Here is an 18,719-nt window from a genome sequence, read left to right on the forward strand (position 1 = left end):
TTTTTTAAGTGAGCTTCTGTGCTGCTTGCTGATTCCCTCTTTATTTAAAAACAGAATCCCCCAAAACCCCAACAGCATCTGGTACTTTCTTCTGTCTTGATTTTTCAAAGGATAGAAATTCTAGTCCTCATCACCTTAAAGATGAGGCAGAGGGTAGCTCTACAGTCTTTGTGCTAAAGATTATTTGTAAAAGCTATTTTTCTGTGTTTGGAACTTTATAGTGATTGTGCAATTAAATAGTAGGATTTTCTGGCCCACTCTGAAGTGTTGTTTTATAAGCTAGTAGTCTAGGAACTCCTATTCTCTTACCGATTGACTCTTACTAACCCTTTTCAACTTTGTATGCCTAGACTTGCATAGTAGATACCTATGAACACCTCTGTAGGTATTTTGCAAGGATTTCATGTCAAGCAGTGGAATAATACTGCCAGGATAACGGCATCAGATCCTGCAGTGCTGGAGTCAGTTTGTCTGGCTCTAATTTAAAGTCAGTCTTCTTCAGCCCACAGTTGTCCACATGGACTTCTCAGTCTTCAGACCTGGATTCTTTAACTGTAGATTGGCTTGCTGTAATTCTTTGAAATGTAGACTTTTGCCCAATTTTATTACATGTACATATCTTCCCTTTATTTTTGTTATTAAAAGTGTAAATGTTTCAAAACTAGCATGTAATTTTAAACAGCTCTGATTAACTTACTTTTGTTTTTCTGGTTTTGAAATGTCATTAAAAGTATACTTTCTGCAGATTAAAATGAATCTGCAGGGGGAGCTGGAGAGGTCAGGCTCACCTAAAGAATGTGGAATTGTTAACAGGTAAGTGTTGTTTCTGAACAAGGAAGAGGACAAGGAAAAACATGGTAGAAAAACATAGTAGCAGGCAGACTTTTTAAACAATGCATTTTTGGTGTTTTTTTAGAATGTAGGGAGTTAGAGTTTTCAGATGTTCCAGTTAACTACATATAGATCAGATTAGAGGATATACAGGGCTTTAAAAAGAAGCCCTCTGTGGTTCAGGTGTTCAGTGTCCTTTGTGATGCCTGAGAGTATCTCAGGGCCTGCAATATACCTCTCAGCCCTGGTTGATCAGTGTTTTGAATGTCCTGGGCAGCTTCAAACAGCACTGCCTGTCTGCATCTAGGTACCTGAATCACTTTCTGAGAAGTGGGAGAACCTGATCTAGAAACTAATGGGTAAGACTCTTTGACCTAGTTTTGTCAGGAAGGCTTATCTAGGGTATGGCTTTCTGCTACACCCACTGTAATGACTGTGGGTTCCCTGCTCGATAATGCTGTACGTGTGAGCAGCTATGCTCTCTCCTCAGTACTATTCCAAGAAAGCTCTAATCAAGCTAGTTGTCTGTAGCACATTGCAAACAGGACCCTGGCAAAACGTTAAACCATGGAGAACAGTCTGCTTAGTGTTTTATTTGAAGAGGATCAAGTGACAGAACCAGCTGACCGTGCTCACACTTTGTTCTGTGTCCACTTCCTTCTTTGAAAGCATTTTCCAGAGCTCTGACTGGGTTGAATAGCAATAAACAGCCCCCCTCCCACAAGCACCCTCTGCAGCTGTGCTGACCAAGCAGCTCAAATTCTTGGACATCAGCATTTCAGGATTTCAGGTCCATGGCTTGTCTTGAGCTGGCAGCGTGTGTTTGCACTGCTTAGGGGGTGTAGAGGATGTGAACTTTAGTATCATTGGACTTCAGTGGTCAGACTTGCTGTAAGAGGAAGATAGAAGGCAATGCTCCCAGCTCCCATAAATGAGCAATTTCTTTGCTGGAATGAAGCTTATCATATCTGCAAGGGATCTGGAGCAGTTGCAGTTTCTGATACTAGTTTGCAATAGCAAGATACAGAGGTTTCCCAAGTGGCAGCTGTATGTTTTGTGAAGCAAGTGCCATGAAGCTTTATTGTAATTATTTAGCAGTTTCCTGAATTTTTGTGTTCTTTTTTTGACTGAATGCTTATCTTTCTCTTCTTTTTGCTTTTAAGCATTGACCAGGAGGCCCAATTCTCTTCAAACTGAAGACAGCATGTAGTTCTAGTACTGCCACCAGTCATAACAAAGCTCTGCTCTTACATGCTGAAATGAATTGCCATATAGGAAATACCTAGGAACTCCATTAGCATGATAAAAAAGAAAAATCTTTATATTACTGCTTTTTCTGACTGAGAGTTAGTGGTTGTCTAGTAGCTCCATAGTGCCACGCTCTCAGAACTTGGTTCTTTGCTATATTCCTCACAAGGCATCAGAAATGAAGCACCTGAAAATTATAAATAGTGTGTTCATCTGCCTTTACTTCTGCATTGTGGCAGTTGCAGTCTATGAGGCTGGGGTGTGCAGTGTCACGTTTTATGTTGCAGATGGACTGAAGCTGCAAATTCAGTTTTCTGAACACCCACCTTGGTTCCCAATTACCCACCGCAGTTCGGGCAGGAGATGTATTCTGGACATAAAAAGGTATTCTCTGTTCTGTTGAACTACTTCACAGGTAATTGTTGTCACTCTTGCTCTGGAGGTCACCATTGCATTAAATCTCCAGTCCTTTGGTTCTGTTCTTAGTTGAAAATGTGATCCCAACAGTTACTGATGCTCCAGCCCACCCTTCTCACTGATGGCTGCTGGCATGGGACCTTTGAAGCCTAAGTCTTGGGTATTGCACACATCCTGCACAAGGAGGAGCAGCACTCCAAACATTTTCTGAAAATAACATAGCAGGATCTGTGAGGAGAAATATTTTCTTCTGAGAGACCAAAATATGCTGGAGCATAGCAGGAAATTGTTGGCATAATAAGCAGTGTCCTAGCAGTGTCCTTCACATTTAGTTTTGGCTTGGTGAAATTTTCTTAGGGAAAAGCTGGAGAACTTGTCAAAACTTTCTAAGCCCACATGTTACGGTGTGTTAACTTAGAACAAAGATCTTCCTTTTGGATCAGTTTAGCTTGACTTACTGATGCTGTATTGTTTTGGCAAACAGAGAAGTGAAGTACTTGATACTAACAGAGTCTAGGACAGGAGGTAAGGCTGTGATTTGCCCAAGGTAAGATAGTTTTAATTCTAAGGGAAGAACATAGTCTTTAGAAGAGTCATATATGCAACAATGAGTAAGAAAAACTCACTTGTACACACACTCTTTGCTTTTCTTTATGAACCCTGTCAAGGAAAATGAGTTATGGACTTTTTCTTCTAACACTTTAGAAGCACCCACCACTTCAGGGCTGGGCAGGTACAACACCTTGGTTTCCCAGCTACGTTAAACTTGATATGGAGAAGGTCAGTCAAGCAACAGACACACTCAAAATTTTGAGTATAAGAGTGAGAATGTATTTCCTCTTGGTATTCTAAAAGAACACTTAAGAGCCCCCAGAACTTGCAGTCTCTTTTATTCTTTCAATTTTCAGAGTTCCTGAATTGGCTGTTTTGACATATAGGGATAACCTGACACTGAAAGATAAAATTAATCATTGTGCCAGTCTTAAGTAAATCAAACACTAAATTTTAAAGCAAGCTAAAGCTTAGACGCTGTGCTATCAACATGAGGAATTGCAAGTCCCTGGGTCTAGGCAGTTTGTGAGGAGTGTAAAATGCAACTTCCTAAATTAATTTTAACAACTTTCCTGGTTTTTAAGGCTGCTGTCTCAGTCCTACATGAACTGGGTCTCCTTCAGTGTTTTCTAGAGAATGTGTTTACATTCTGTACAGGTCCATGCTCATTCCATCTGCTTCCATATCACAGCTAAATTTTTAACCTCTTGAGTTATCCTGGCAATTTCCAGTCTCTGATGCTGTTCCACTTTGCTTTTGGCAATACTGTAATTTTGTTGCTTATATCTTTTCAATAAAGCATGTTAAGAATGCTGTGTAAGTCTTCAGGGCAAAAACAGAGTGGCATGAATATGTAAGAGCTTTAACAGTCGCTAAACAAAAAGGAAAGGTATGAAAGATTTACAAATTTTCAAGTTATCACAGTAATGTGATCTTGCTTAAATAGGGGGTTTTTTAAGTAAACCCCAAAGAAAGCACCATTTCTGGACTACTTTGAAGCTTTTGAGCCAGGGCCCCATCACTACAACTAAGCTGGAAGTGCTATGATTTGGTACTGGATTATAGGCTAAAGGAGAGGTGCATGAAAAGGGAAGACCTGTGGGAGGAAGGCAGAATGCTGCAGCCCTGAGATGTGACTGTAAGGCTGATCTTGATGTGTCTGAAGGGCCAAAGTAACATTCATGATAGCTGACCTAAGGTGGCTATGTTCTGTAGCCATTGGATGACTTCCTCAGCCTGTAATATTAAATGAAATACATTTTAACATGAAGCACAAAACCATGAATTTTCAGGATAAAAAATGAGGGTAAGGGTTGTGTAAAAGAGCTGTAATAATGAATTGAATGCTGGTGAGGGGCTTAAAATGTGATACTGCAAATGCAGTTCAGTGATGTGTCACCAGAGGGGTTCCTAAGCAAGACAGAACTGAACTGCATTGCTCAGCCATCGGTACTAATGAGAAAACAGACACACAGTCCTGGAGAGGGGATGGACTAGAAACAATTAAATCATCTTTACAGTATCAATAAATCCACTTAATGAAAGGCTGAGTGACTGTAGCATAAGTATACCTAGACAAGGTAAGGAACAATTTATGCTAAAAATTTGTTGCGTAAAATGAATATGAACTTATGATTGAATTTAGAATAATTAAATCACCAGAGAACTAAGGGGGAAAGAGACTTCAATGGGGAAGGGATTTTGTCCAGTATCCAAACACCTGAAAGGAGGTCAAATTTTATATTTGCACTGACACCTATGAAATCTTGAGCACATACTTCTGCTTTACTGTAGTAATAGGATTACAAAATACATTAGAAATGACTGAGCTGGGCAAAAATGCACTAGGTCTGGTATTCTACTGTATAAAAGTATATACAGTGAACACTTCTTATTCAATGGTTATGACTGTGGAAAGGATTGAGGGAATTATGAAAATTCAACTGAAATTGATGTAGCAATTGCAAAGATTTAATTTTATTTATTCGTCTGTATAACAGAGGTGAGACAATCCCAGTAATTGAGTTGCACTTAATTGTCTTAATTTCTACAAAGTAAGAAATTACAGTTCTGTGAAAGAATTTTTCTCTAACTCTTCAAGTCAAATCCAGTAATTTTCCAAACACCACAATTAATAAAAACTACAAAAGTTACTTCAAATCACTCTTTCTCTCCCCCTGTACCTCAATCTTGGTAAAAAAATGAAACAGCCCTGTACGCCCTTTTTCAGGTGTGTAGCTGGTGCTAGTGAGATGACTCATTAGCCATGGTTTTTCAGATGGAGTAGTAAAAAAGGAAAAAAATATCCATATGGCCACTTTAACATTGCATGTCAGAATAAACTACTGCTTAACAAAAAAATTAACCTATTCCAGAGATGTACTCATATTTCCCCTGATGCACTGTTCCCCAGCCCCATGACAGACTTAGATGCAGTTCCCATTGTGACCTTCCTCACCTGTCACCACCTCCCCTCTGTGCCCTGCATGAGGGACTAGTGCTAGCAACCAGGACGGTCAAACCCCACCACACCAACCCTTTCACCAGGAAGGGGTCTACAAGTGGAGCCTGAGAAAGACTGAACAATTACTCAGTGACATAAGGAAATGCAAGTCTGTGCTTCCTGGTCCTTGTTCTAGTTTTCCTTACACCAGTGTAAATCAGGAGCCCACCTACTGAAGTCAGAGGATTTACCTCAGTGTGACTGCAGAAGTGATGTGGAAGCAGCACCAGCCATCCTGCACAGGACCCCCAGTGCATTTGGGCCTTAATCTAAAGGTCTTCTGAGAGATGGCCCATTATCTTCAGTTGGACTTTTGACCAGATCTCTGTACACATGTGCCAGCAGTACCAAGTTCTAAATGCAGTTTTAAAAATGCAGTTTATAATTTTCTAAAATGCTATATTATAGTTTTCTCCTTCTGTATGTAAGTTTCAGTGATTATCAAATGCTACTAAAACACTGCATACAGTTTTGTAATAATAAAGATCAAGAGCCAAGTGATTGCTACATTCAACTTAAAAGCCAATTTTGAGAAGCAATTTTTGTATTTTTTTTTAATTTATGATGGCACAATTACTTTTTTGCATTCTTATTTTATCTTCAATTGCACAAGCTTCATTAGGACATGCTAGAAAAAAGCAGCTTTTAGAGAAAACAGTCATGGATGGCTATCTCCAGTCTGTCCATGCTTCCTGCAGCTTGTCTCATTGTACAGCCTATTAAGGAAAGTATCTGCAAGTCACCGGCGAGCTAATGACTGACACTTAAAGTACTCATCACACCTTCTATACAGTTAGCTAAACACCCCCCTTTATACTCTATTAAAAATTAACTGAGTTGTTCAAAATCCAAAATTTCTAAACTAAAGTTCACATCAAACTTCAAAATAAATACAATTTAATACAAAATTTTAGAAAAAAACCCACCTGAACTTACTTAGAATTGCAATGATGTAATCACCTGTGCCAGTAATTAGCTATTTCAGAGACCTGTGTGTGTACCTTAAAATGACTCAATATGTGATTTTGTTAAATCTGGCTACAAATACTGGAATAAGAAAATACTGTCTCTACAAAGTGCTGAGTTCCTCTTACTTTTATGAAAGCCAATGTAAAAAATCAGGATGTTTAAAAAAGTTCTCAACATTTTGCAGGGTAACACCCACGGGTTTAGAGACTGTGATCATCTTTATGAAAGAAACTCTTTCAGAAGCAAGTTACAACAGCTGTGACAGGGTGGGTTTCCAATGCTGTCTTCCCTGAAGTCTCTTTAAATGATGGCATCATGTTCATCACTGGAATAGAAACACGGTAATTAATGTTTTGCACAACAAGCAACAGTCAACATGAGAAAGAGCCACCTAGCTGCTGCTGAGAAGGTCATTTTGTGAGCAGAGGCCACCTTGCTAAGAAGGGCAAAGGGCACATTGATCTGGGAGTTACAGTCCTTTCTGAGCCAAGCCTGAAGTCAACTGAACCATTTAATTTTGTCAACACTCCTCCAGCTTCAATGGCCTTATTAACATCTTGCCTTTCATATTTCATTCACGTATTTCTACATCAGCTGTTGCTCAGGCATGTTTATCCTATCTGTCTTACCTATACCCAGTAGCCACAGTTAAACAAAGCCACTGTACAAGCTCAGCAGTAGGTTCTCTGTGTTTTAAAGACACTGTTGATCTGAAGTCTACAATATCCATTAACAAACACCACTGCAGGTAAATGTGCAGCAATGACTGATTTAATTCCATGACCGGTAAGCAGGAGTCAAGATGGAGAGAAAACAAAAGGCCTGAACACCAGTATCCCAACAATCTAATGACAACATCTCACTTAAAACAAGTTTCCTGACTGAGACAGATGATACTGACTAGGAAAAGAAAAGCAACCTTGTTCTTGAACTAAATGTGGGCAAGTATGGAAGCCTGGAAGAAAACTGAGTAGAGCTGAGTATAAATAGCAAGTGAGATGGTGCAATTTTTAATGAACTTCACTACAAAAAAAATAACAGCAAGAGGGAGGAAAACATTAAAGATTGGTGTCTTCTTGACACTAGAAGAAAGAGTCAAGAAGAACCAGAAATCTGTAATCTTGCAAATTACATAAAGAGTTTCAATGAAATGTTAACTATTTGTGGAATAGCTAAAAGACAAAGATCCTTAAAAAAAATTATATAATACATCAGAGAAAAAAACCCCACAGAAGAGTGGCATAATACTAATGAGGAATAGCTGAAATGGTGAAAGACAAATCATCACAGTTAAATCTCTTAATGATATTAATATAATGTACATTAACCAAATGTATCAGAGTTCATTCTGCCCATTCTGTTTGTCCTATTCCCTTCAAGAAAGTAATAAATGGACAAGGGACAATTCCCTGTGAACTTACATGGTTCTGTACTGAATGCCTCTTCTAGAGTGATAGGTTTTGCATCCGATGTAGAGAATGACTAGGACTCCAAGAGTCAGCACAATGCCACCGACAAAACTGCCCACATCGAACCTGGAGGTTTTGGCTACGACAGCCTCAGATTTTGATGTGGCTGAAAAGAAGAAAACAAAAGGCACCTTTTAGAGAGCTTGCAAAACTGTGTTTTGAGGGATTCCTCTACATCCTGCCCTCCCCACTGACATATCATCTAAAGACCCAATTAGACAAATTTAACACAGATCACCTGAAAAGATACCAGCCAAGCAGGCTGAAACCTAGGGCTCTGATTTAAAGTACCACATTCTGGTGATGTGGGAGCAGCTGATCCAACTGCTTGCTGTCTCTGAAAGACTGACTACCGCTTTTCTTCTCCATGTCCCTCTTTGCCCTGCCTTTTCTTCCCCCTGGTCTCCCCTCCTACACAAGGAGCTCCTGCCCTTCTTAGAGCATGCTAGTGTTTTTCATCCCGTCCATGAGCAAATTTAACTCACTAAACTGGCCTGAAATTAACACAAGCATAAAAGGAAGTTGCTTTTATTCAGATGAGCACACTGAGACAGCCTGCAAGAGGGGTCCAACAGCCACCAAGTCAGTCAGTATAGTGACACAGTGGAACACTTTTGGTGGCAATGAGCTGTTGGATTGCTTTACCTTGTCTCATAGAATTGGGAATTGTACTCTCGCTGTCCTAAGCGAGATCAACTCGGCAGCCTAACGCAAGTATTGACATAGACAACATAATCACATAGAAGCAATAGCTGTTTCACTGTTAAAACTGGTTACATCTGCTACAAACTCCCACTGAAAGACAGTCTGTGAGTCTGTGCCCCTTTCTATTTGTACTTGCTACAGAGACTGTTACATGGTCAACTAAAAGTTCTGCTGGTGACAGCTTCACCTACCCAATGATGCACCACTGATATGTGTGCAACCCTAATGTTTTTAGAAGGGTAAGCAGGAAGTGATGCAAGCAAGCACCTAACTGCAAGGAAATACTGAATTCTGTGCTCACTGGTTTTGTATTAAAGGGTAGTATTAAACTGTATTGGACAACTTTACATGAAGTGTGACTCATGCATAGTCATGCTCCGTCCTCTGATAGGGATAAAATTCACTACATTGCTAATGGAACTACTGGTCTTTTTACCAAGCCAGTAGACATATTTTGAGATACAGGTCAGCTGTGAGAAAGGAAGTATTAGAGATGAGTTCAAGTTCAAACTGCAGAAAGGAAAGCTGAACAAATACAGAAGTTGCATTCCAAATCCACACTTTCTCCTTAACATTGCTAATCTCTGTGCTGGTGGTTGCTGGTTCAGACCATTTGGCTGGTTTTTTTCCCTAAACATGTCAGGCCTCTCAGATTAAGTGAATCTTTCTTTAAGTAAGCAGAGTGCTCAGAGCAACATTATTGTAGCCAACTCAGTAATGAAACTCCACTTTAGTCTTGTTTTTTCTACATGCAAATGCCTTCTTTCTTCTTTTTGTTACACTACTGTAAAACTAACCATTCTACAACCTATATGAACGTGTGTACAAACCTTTATGAGCTTCCTGAACTGTGAACTCACCCGTTACAGAAGTGGAAGAAATCTTGGAAGTGGTCACCACTGTAGTATAGAGTTGTGATGATGTGACTGATGAAGCTGTGGTGGATCTTATTGTCTGGCTGGTTTTGGTGGGCTGAGTCGTCGAGCTGACAGACATATTGGTGATGGTGGGCTGAGTGGTACTGGTCAGATGAGTAGTACTGGTGGACACACCTGGGAAATTTTTATTTGTGATACCACATAGAAAAATACATAAAAATAATAAACTGCATACTCATGGAGTAAGACAGCATTTATTGTGCCCAAATAGAACGAAAGAGTAACAATGAAAATGCCACTGCATGAGTATCCAGGTTTGCATACAGACTTTGCTTTGGAAAGACCTAACTTCTGATTTCTGGCCTCAAGGTCATGAATGATTTAAAGGGAAGGTTGTAAAGAAAACCTGGATAACTTTTAGAAGGGTCATTTTTTTTTTTTATAACACTATCCAGTTCCATAGAATGATGCCTAATTTACAGTATTTTAAAATGCAGTGAACTTCTGGTCAAGAGTAACTTTCAATTGGAAGCACCCGTTTTTTCAGACAACAAAGATTTTCTAATAGGAACAGATTTTGCATCAAAATTCCCCCCCTCTAATTTTAGTAATGATTTCATTTTTAATTTGCTTTTGAATGAAACACTAGCATTCTAAGGCTCCATATATATTAAAAATTACCACAGAGAATTCTGTATTTATGTGAAACTTAAGGTTCATGTTTTCCACACACGATAAAAGTTCAGCTAAAGTCAATTTGCTGGCTTATATAATCTATTTAGTAGTGATATGTCTTGTCAAGGTGAAAACAAAGATTGGAAAGGTGTTTCACAAGTTCAGTGGACACTTAATGTCTTTAACTTTGCTTCCCCTTCCCTCCTCAGAAAGCATTAATGAACTGTTCAGAATAAAAATACCATGATGTGAAATTCACAAATAATAGGGATTGATATTTATAGCAAAATCCTTAGAACCTTAGTGGAAGGCAGCCAGAAAGAATGATTTTAAAGCAATTTGTTATTTTTCTAAGAAGGAAGTAACAAGAAACATGAGCCTGTTATGCAACTAACATTTCTCTAAGCAGACAGTATGAGGCAAATAGCTTTTACGTAGGAAAGAATTCTAGATAGAAAAAGCTCCCTTTGTAGCAGTCTACTTCTGCATTATTTCTATAACCTCACACAAGCTGAGTTCATTTTAAATGCCACAAAAGCTTTTTATTATGGACATTCAAATCTTTAATTATACTCAGGTTTTCTTACAATTGTGTAAAACTAAAATAACTGAAAAAAATAGATAGTTTCATCTCAATTCCAAAGTAAACTTGATATTCAATTTTTGGTTTTTTTAATATACAGTATCTAAAATGCTTCTATAGAATAATATTCTTGTAAGTGTGGTGTAAAACATGAGGAACTACATACCGAACTCTGTCTTTGCTAAGATTTAAATATCACAGCTTCCAGTACTGATATGAACATTAAAAACAGCAGTACAACAGTGTAAGCATTCAGAAAGGAACTGGCCTACACTACACTTCTGAGACATTCAGCATTAAAACCACTGAAACAGCCTAATACAGTCTCATTAGTAAATGTTATTTGTTTTCCTGGTCTTTGTTGTTGTAACTGCATTGTGCCATAACCCTAGGATACACTTTGAAATGAGCATTCATTGAGCTGGAACAGCTGGAGTACTATAGTCACGTACTTACCTTGTTACAATTAGGAAATTCAGTTCCTCTACGAAGCATGTGTAAAATACATCAGATAAAATTCAGGGCACATTTTAATAGTGACAGGTAAACTCCCCAAAGGCACAATGATCTATAAATATCAAATCGTTTCTCATTGTAGGAAATAAGCAATGAAATGTCTATATGGAAACCACCTACATTTTATGACATGAAACCACACCTGGTAACTGCATGCCTAATATAAGCAATATCAAAAGAAAGACAAATCTGAATGCAAGTGTCAAGCAGCCAGTTTTCTGTGGGGTTTTTTTCAGCCATGATTTCTGAGTGTCAAAGCAGCTTCTCTTTCTGAACAATGGCTAATTGTTCCATGCATAACATTATGAAACAATGTTACACAAAGATGGTAATTATTCCACGGGTATCAAATTACCCTACAGAAAACCTGAGTCATGACAAAAAATATCCAAACATCTACGAGGAATTTCAGCACATTTGCACATTACTTCTCCCCACCTTTCTTTCCTACTAGCAATCCTTTTTTTCTTATTTTATCAAGATTACTGTTAATGTTATATCATCGAGGGTTGTAAAGTCTGTTTAATGTCCAGACCTATCTTTCCTGATGTATTTAGCATCAGTCATTTCAAAACATCAGTGGGAGTCTATCTAAGGCAGCTGGAGAATTTGGAAAGCTGACATAAATCAGGCATCAATCTGTTCTTTGTCTTTGAAAAATCTTACCCATACTATTTTACAAACAAAGTTAAAATGAAAGAATATAGCAACATCTGTCCCTTTATCTTTTATTTCCCTAATTACTCTTCCCCCAAAAGACCAGCTGGGCTTCATCGAACATCACACTAAACAAACCCTGACTGCCTGAGTTAATTTTTTTTGTTTAAAAAGGATGCATGCCAGTAATATAGTTCAGGTTTATGATGCTTTGTTTTTAAAAGAGACAAGTATTTTACTTAGTATGCCACCTATGTTTAAACAGTAAATAGCTATACTATACGCATCAATCAAAATATATATATATATATAGCATATAGGTAAGAATTCTTAGCAGCATGCACTACTACTCCCTTAATGTTCTAGCTGAAGAATGAACACAAAACTCAGATTGCATAAGCACTGTGCTAACATACAAAATTATTATGCTCTTCCTAAAATAATCTCTCTTTTGCATGGAAAATGATTGAACTTCTGTTTCCGCCATAACGAGCTCCCTCCCCACCTCTGCCCCTCAAAAAAGAATAATGGCAGAGCCTTTAAGCAAGAAGAGGTTGAAATGGATAATCAAAATGGATGAACATTGTTTTAAAATCTATGAGGTTTCTGATGACAAAATAAAAAAGACAGAGAAGGATGGGAATCATAAACCTTGTGAAGCAAGGCATAGCTCTCTCTTAGCCTTATACTGTGCCTAACAGTAAAGGGCTCAGGCCTCTTTTTTCTTTTATTATCCGGACCTAGTAAAGTTCAGACCTCTAAAAGAAACCTGCAAGGGCTGGAGCAGAGAGCAAGAGAAATGGAGCAGAAGGTTGGTGAAACGCTGGGGCGAACTATGGCTTTGCACTTTTAGGGGAAGGCTGTAAGGCAACAAGTAGATTACAAAATTCTCACAACTTTCCAAGTTAGACATGCTTAAACTGTGACTCTGTAGGCAATGGAATGAGACACTGCACCACTTGCTTGCTATCTAAAGAAAGGTCCCTGCAAAGTTTTGGTTTTTTTTCTTCTCTCCTAGTGAGTATTTTATATGTAAATAGAAGCAACTTCTGAGTGTGGTAGCTCAGAGCTTATCTAGAGATTACAGGGACAGAAAGTAAGAGTTGTACTGGAAACGTAATGACACAGCTGGGACTTTATGCTTAGCATAAAATTCCACAGGTACACAAAGTATCTTTTGGTAGACCCAGTATTTCTGCTCTGCTTTCACATGGTTCTTAGCACAAAGGGGATCCAGTTTCTAGAACTAGCTTCTCTCAGATGCAACCTTTTATCTGTGCATCACAGCCTGAACAACTGCAAGACATTAACTCTTATCCAGTCCTTACTAATGTAGTGAAATTTGCCTGCGCAAGTTCTTCCACAACATGAATTTTTTAATTTCCTTTTTTAATAATCTGACACTTACATAGCCAACAGTTGGAACACTGCAAATGCAAGTGGATGAACTGTTTGTTTGTTCTACAAAGATGTGTTAATATGTTATTTATGTTGGAGCACCACAAAGGCAATATTGCTGCCTTGGGAAATAATTCTTACCTAAAGTTCTTTTGCCAGGTTGTGAAAGAAATAAGGTAGTGCTAGAACAATGTAAAAGTACCCATGACAGATTGTTCCATGTCTGTCATTTGTGTCTTGCTTAAATGGTGCTATTTTGTGCTATGAGCTCTAAAGGGACTACTTTCTATGGTATTAACTCCCATGAGATTGTAGTGACATGGGGGTCAGTCTCTTCCATCGTGTCTCAAATGAAAGGACGAGAGCAAATGGTCTCAAGTTGTGTCAGGGGAGGTTCAGTTTAGGTATTAGAAAAAAGGTTTTCACTGAAAGAGTGGTTAGGCATTGGAATATATTGACCATGGAGGTGATGGAGTCACCATCTCTGGAAATGTTCACGAGGCATCTGGACGTGGCACTTGGGGATATGGTTTAGGGGTGATTTTGGTGGTGCTGCGTTGATGGTTGCTCTAAACCATTCTGAACGCTTCTTCCAACCTTGATCATCATCATGGTGAGTCTTACATAAAAGGAAATAAAGGCTTACTTTTGAAACTCAAGCTCTCAGGATTTCATTATACCCTACATCTGTTTACTGTGAAATAATATTAAACAGATACGCACTGTTTGCACAACATCCTATTCACCTTCCACGAAAATGGAAGAAGTTTGCTAAGAGAAAAAGAATGAACAGTTAAAAGACCAACTTCTTGCAATTCTTCCTTGAATTTTTATTTTGAATCCTGTGTTACAATGGCATTGCAAATGTAATTACTGATGAAGCATGCTACCTAAATTTGAAAAAACAGTATAGGTTCTTCTCAGAGTTGTTTTACATGTTGCTTCCCAGCCCTAAAATGATAATGCCTCTCTCTCAAATACCCACTTTTGATGTCCTGTTCTTTAGAATTTGGTATGATCTGGGCTAGGTTTGGAGCTAACTTCTAGGTCCATAGTCATGGACAGATGAACAGATACATACCTCCAGCAGATGTTGCTGCAGATTGTGTGGATGACACAGAAGTGACATTGGATGAACTGCTATTGTCTTCAAGGAAAAAAAAAGAAAAACAAGAAAATCAATATTATTCATTTCAATTTAACACACTATAATTAAAGTACCCACAACACAATACTCTCCTCAGGGTATCTGTGTTTGCAGACTACAACAGGAAATACGGTAGAGATTATTCCATCCCAAAGCAGACAGCTTTTATCCCTCTGCAAAATACTTCCAGACCTCAGAGCAGCAAGAACATAGTTACACTCTATGCACAACAGTGCCTGAATGGTCTGCATCTGAATTCTTTATATCTCCTCTGTTTGCTCTCTTCCACTTCTATGTCATGTTCTATTCCATTTGCTGTAAATAGCCATACTATCACTGACTTTCTTGACCTACTTAAGCACTGTGAGGTTTTTTTGTAGTTTTTATTCCTCTACTTCAGTTCCATTTCCTGTCCCTCAATCTTTTCTTCCATTTTGCTGTATCTCTGTTGCAAACTGGGCTGATGCTGGGAATATACTGTAGTCAAGTAGGGACAAATCAAGACTCTGTGAAACATCTTTCTGTAGACTTATGTTCTCTCTACAAAAAACAGTCCTAAGAAGGTACCTGTTTTCAAAGATGTAAAATACAAACCATGTTTCAATCATAGAGGTTTTGTTCTTCTCTCCTTGTTTTCACCTCTACTTTTCCAGTTCTCTTTTTCTTGCCCCTCCTTCCTCCTCATGTTACTTCTAGGTTTCTCAGGCACCCTCCCATTCTCACTTCTGTCCTCATTGCTGCATCCCTCTTCTGTATTTCTTACAGGTTAACAGTCTTCCTCCTGGCTAAGATCTACTGGGCTGTTCCTGGGAGTGTCACTGTCCATACTTTTCTCCCTTCATTCTGCCCTGCTGTGTATGCCCATTCTGTGAATATTCTTTTCTCTGAAGTAACTGATCTTTTACAGCACCCTCCCACAGTGCTATGTGCCTTGCAGCAGCACTGCTGGTTTTCAGCATGGCTGAAAAGCAAAGCACATAACCTCAGAGATTGAGAGCAACACAGCTACTGCAAACAAGAAGCAGATATATACCTATTTCCCTTGAATGGATCTGCTGATCTTACCACTGGAAAAGTCTAGTCTAAAACAGTTTTGTCAATGCTTTTTGCAATTGCATACATGATATGAGCAAGCTCAGGTTTAAGAACAAATGCACCAAATTTACACCTTCATACCATGTACCAAAAAATGGGATTGTGGGAGGGAATTACTTTGCCTTTTCTTTGGTATAATCACAGCCAACTAGCCCCCCCTGCTCATGCAACACTTATACTGACATACGTGGGATATTAACTTGCAGATTTAATTGCCTTTGAGAAACAGTCTAGGATTGTACAATTACAAACACATTCTTTCTTGGATATGTTGATTTTTATACCAGCATAAGCCATGGAGATGCCTGGGTTTAAACCTTTTCTACACTGGGCCAATACTGCAACCAGAACATATCTTTGCATTTCCTCCACGTTCTGAGTGCTTCCTTCTGCAACCCTGGGACGACTCTGGATGTGGACTGCATGTTCATACAGGTGAAAAGAAGCTACGTACACTGCCTGGAATTTGGGTGTGAGTCAGTAGTGCAATTAACACCAGCTAGAGTGAGTCAGTGAGCAGAGTACTAGCCATGCACCCCATTTTCGGCCAACAGCAAATAAAATGAGCGTAGTAGTACAGGGCAAAAATTACTCAAATGAAAAAGTGTCTTGCCTTTATCTGAATTCTAGCCTAGCAGACTTCTTGGTTCTCCTTTTAACTGTAAATGGGTGTTGCCAGGTGTTTCTGGTTCCATATACAAAATTTTCCCATTTTATTTCTCCTCTCTCTGTTGCTCTGGAGTAACTAAGTATATGAGAACTGCGTTGAGTTCTACTGTTCCTCTTAAATAACTTCAGTTGTCCCAGAATAGATGTGACAATCAGAGTATCTTCCCCCTTGCCCTACAGCTGTTCACAATTCAATAAAGGACAAATTATGACGGGATAGTTTAAGGTATACAATAATATATATTGCTTTTCTCGATGTTACTGAGGAATAGCAACAGAAATGTCAAGAGCATTACCTGGCAACCTCTGGCCTGAAATCGTAGTAAAAGGTGCAGTGCTGTTCATGTCTTCATTTCCTACATAAAAAAACCCAAGAATAAAAAGATAGTTTTAGGCAAGTTATTACTAAGGAAAAAAAAAAAGTACATCATCTGTCACTTGGCCTTGAGGCATATAAATGACTAAATTATCATGGACAGGAATTAGGTATAATGATGATATAAAAGCACAACAGCCTGCTCTTAGTGCATTAAAAGTGACAATTTTTATATTACCCAACCATCAAATGAACTGGTACTCCTCCCATCCTCTATTTTATATTCTCCATCATCCCTATCCCAGGTTCTTGTCTTCCTTGAGACAAAATGAGGCCAAGAGGCAGAAAATCAGGCACCTTCCCTCAGTAATAATATCTGACCTGCACCACCTAGAGCAGAAGGAAAAGACCTTCTCACTTAAATCTTCTCCTGTGAGGTCTACAAGGCCTGTGCAGGCAGATGGGGGCTTGCTCTGGCCCTAAATGGACAACATGATAAGATAAATAGCTCCTAAGAAGTTGCACTGCTCAGTTTGAGACTAAAGGCATGTTAATGCATCCACTGGGCATTTGGCAGGTGGGAAATGGGACTGAGAAGGATCACACTTCCGAAGAACTATCATCTACCCTAGAGACTGAGGCCTGACTATTTTATCCTCAAACCTGGTCTACTGTTTAATTAGGGAGCTCAGGGAAAACACACAAACAAACAAAGAAGGATGGGACACAGTCAAACTAAGCTTTCCCAGAGAGGTCCCAATCCTGCAAGACATGGTCAACATCAGAGTGAATGCCCCCCATTAAACAGTGATCTGATTGAGGAAGCTAAGCCAACACAAAACTGTGCTCTTTCCAACAGCACACAATGTATTTTGCTGTATCAACCAGCAGAATGGACTCCCTGTATGATTAGATGAAAGAGAGGGGCAGGAAGCAGAGGTGGAAGGGAAGACAGGACTGTATTAATCCTAGTTCCAATCAGCTTGGACTGTACACCTTGAAAGACATCAAGGACCTTATTCAGCTTAAAAGATGCAACTTTTCTTTCTCCCTAAACAAACTCTTAATTTGAATCGCAAGCATTGGCTCTAGAATACAAATACAGCTTAAATAGGGTACTGCATAAGCATGTGCCACATTGGAACACATTGCAGTGAATGGGACAGGTGAGAAAAAGAAAATCTTAAAATTACACTATTCCCAAACTGGTCTCTATTGTCAGACTGTGGCTCTGGACTTAATAAAGCTGCACATGTCACTGCAGTGACAAGCAGGAGACTTCAAACAGGAAGAACTGATTGTTAAGCAAAGGGAAAAACACCATAGTTTTTATGCAGTGGTGGCTCTGACAAGTGGAGACTCTCATTCGAGACCACAGGCTGCAAAGTGCAAGTGTCCCAAAGCAAAACAGTGAAGGGTTCTGGCCCTCTCCAGGAAGCAGAAGTGCAAGGGTTAGAAACCTGCACTGACCCAAGTGTACACGTGCATGGGCGAGTACAGGAAGGAAGGGGGGAGAAAGCTGGCAGCCAGCTGCAGCATCCTGTGCGCAAGAAGAAGCAAAGCTCTTTGGGACATAGCAGTAGTTACAGTATTAGGCCTACAAAACGTTGTGCTGATGCTTGTTCCCACCATGATCCAGAAGAGAGTGGAAAGAAAGAAAGGATCTCTGTGTTCATTTTCCATGATGAAATGGAACCAAAACAAGGATATACCCAATTTAAAATGGTTTCACAGCAACACATACTGGGAAGTAACAGGGAAGGGGGATCAACATTGTTTTTGTCAGACAACTCTGTTTTCCTCTCTTTAAAGTCGGGCACAGATGCAGCTAAAACCATGATTGTGTGTGGTTGGTCGGGGTGTATGTGAAGGCAAGTGTGCTTCCTGTGGAAGCCTATGTCACAGTCTGAGCTTTCAGGGCCTCTTGTGGTTTTGTTGTTCTAGTGTGTAAAAAGTCATGAGTTAGAGATAATTTGGATAAGCAAACTTTCAGAGGGGCAAAATCAGTTCAGTTCTTCCAGCTTTTTAGCTGGAATTCGATTTTCCAAAGTGGCAGAGACAGGAGCTGAAGACTTGTGTTTCTGTTATACA

General features: G+C 39.2%; 1 protein-coding gene across 1 annotated transcript; it reads right to left on the reverse strand.

The window, feature by feature from the left end:
- Positions 1–4,988: 4,988 nt before the first annotated feature.
- TMEM123 (transmembrane protein 123) lies at positions 4,989–16,662 on the reverse strand. The gene is made up of 5 exons (XM_029961005.1): positions 16,609–16,662; positions 14,483–14,548; positions 9,555–9,746; positions 7,942–8,095; positions 4,989–6,845 (listed from the first exon to the last, which is right to left on the reverse strand). Exons 1-5 carry the CDS (start codon positions 16,655–16,657, stop codon positions 6,821–6,823), a joined length of 486 nt encoding a protein of 161 aa, XP_029816865.1. The 5' UTR covers positions 16,658–16,662; the 3' UTR covers positions 4,989–6,820.
- Between the last annotated feature and the right edge of the window lie 2,057 nt (positions 16,663–18,719).

Source organism: Manacus vitellinus, unplaced genomic scaffold (genome assembly GCF_001715985.3).
Source record: "Manacus vitellinus isolate BGI_N305 unplaced genomic scaffold, ASM171598v3 scaffold_2_pilon, whole genome shotgun sequence".
NCBI lineage: Eukaryota > Metazoa > Chordata > Aves > Passeriformes > Pipridae > Manacus > Manacus vitellinus.

Coding starts and splice junctions, on each gene's coding strand:
- TMEM123 (XM_029961005.1), bottom strand. CDS start 16,657: ATGAACAGCACTGCACCTTTTACTACGATTTCAGGCCAGAGGTTGCCA. Junction 9,747..14,482: donor TGCAGCAACATCTGCTGGAG/GTATGTATCTGT, acceptor AAAATTTCCCAG/GTGTGTCCACCAGTACTACT. Junction 8,096..9,554: donor TTCTTCCACTTCTGTAACGG/GTGAGTTCACAG, acceptor TCTTCTTTTCAG/CCACATCAAAATCTGAGGCT.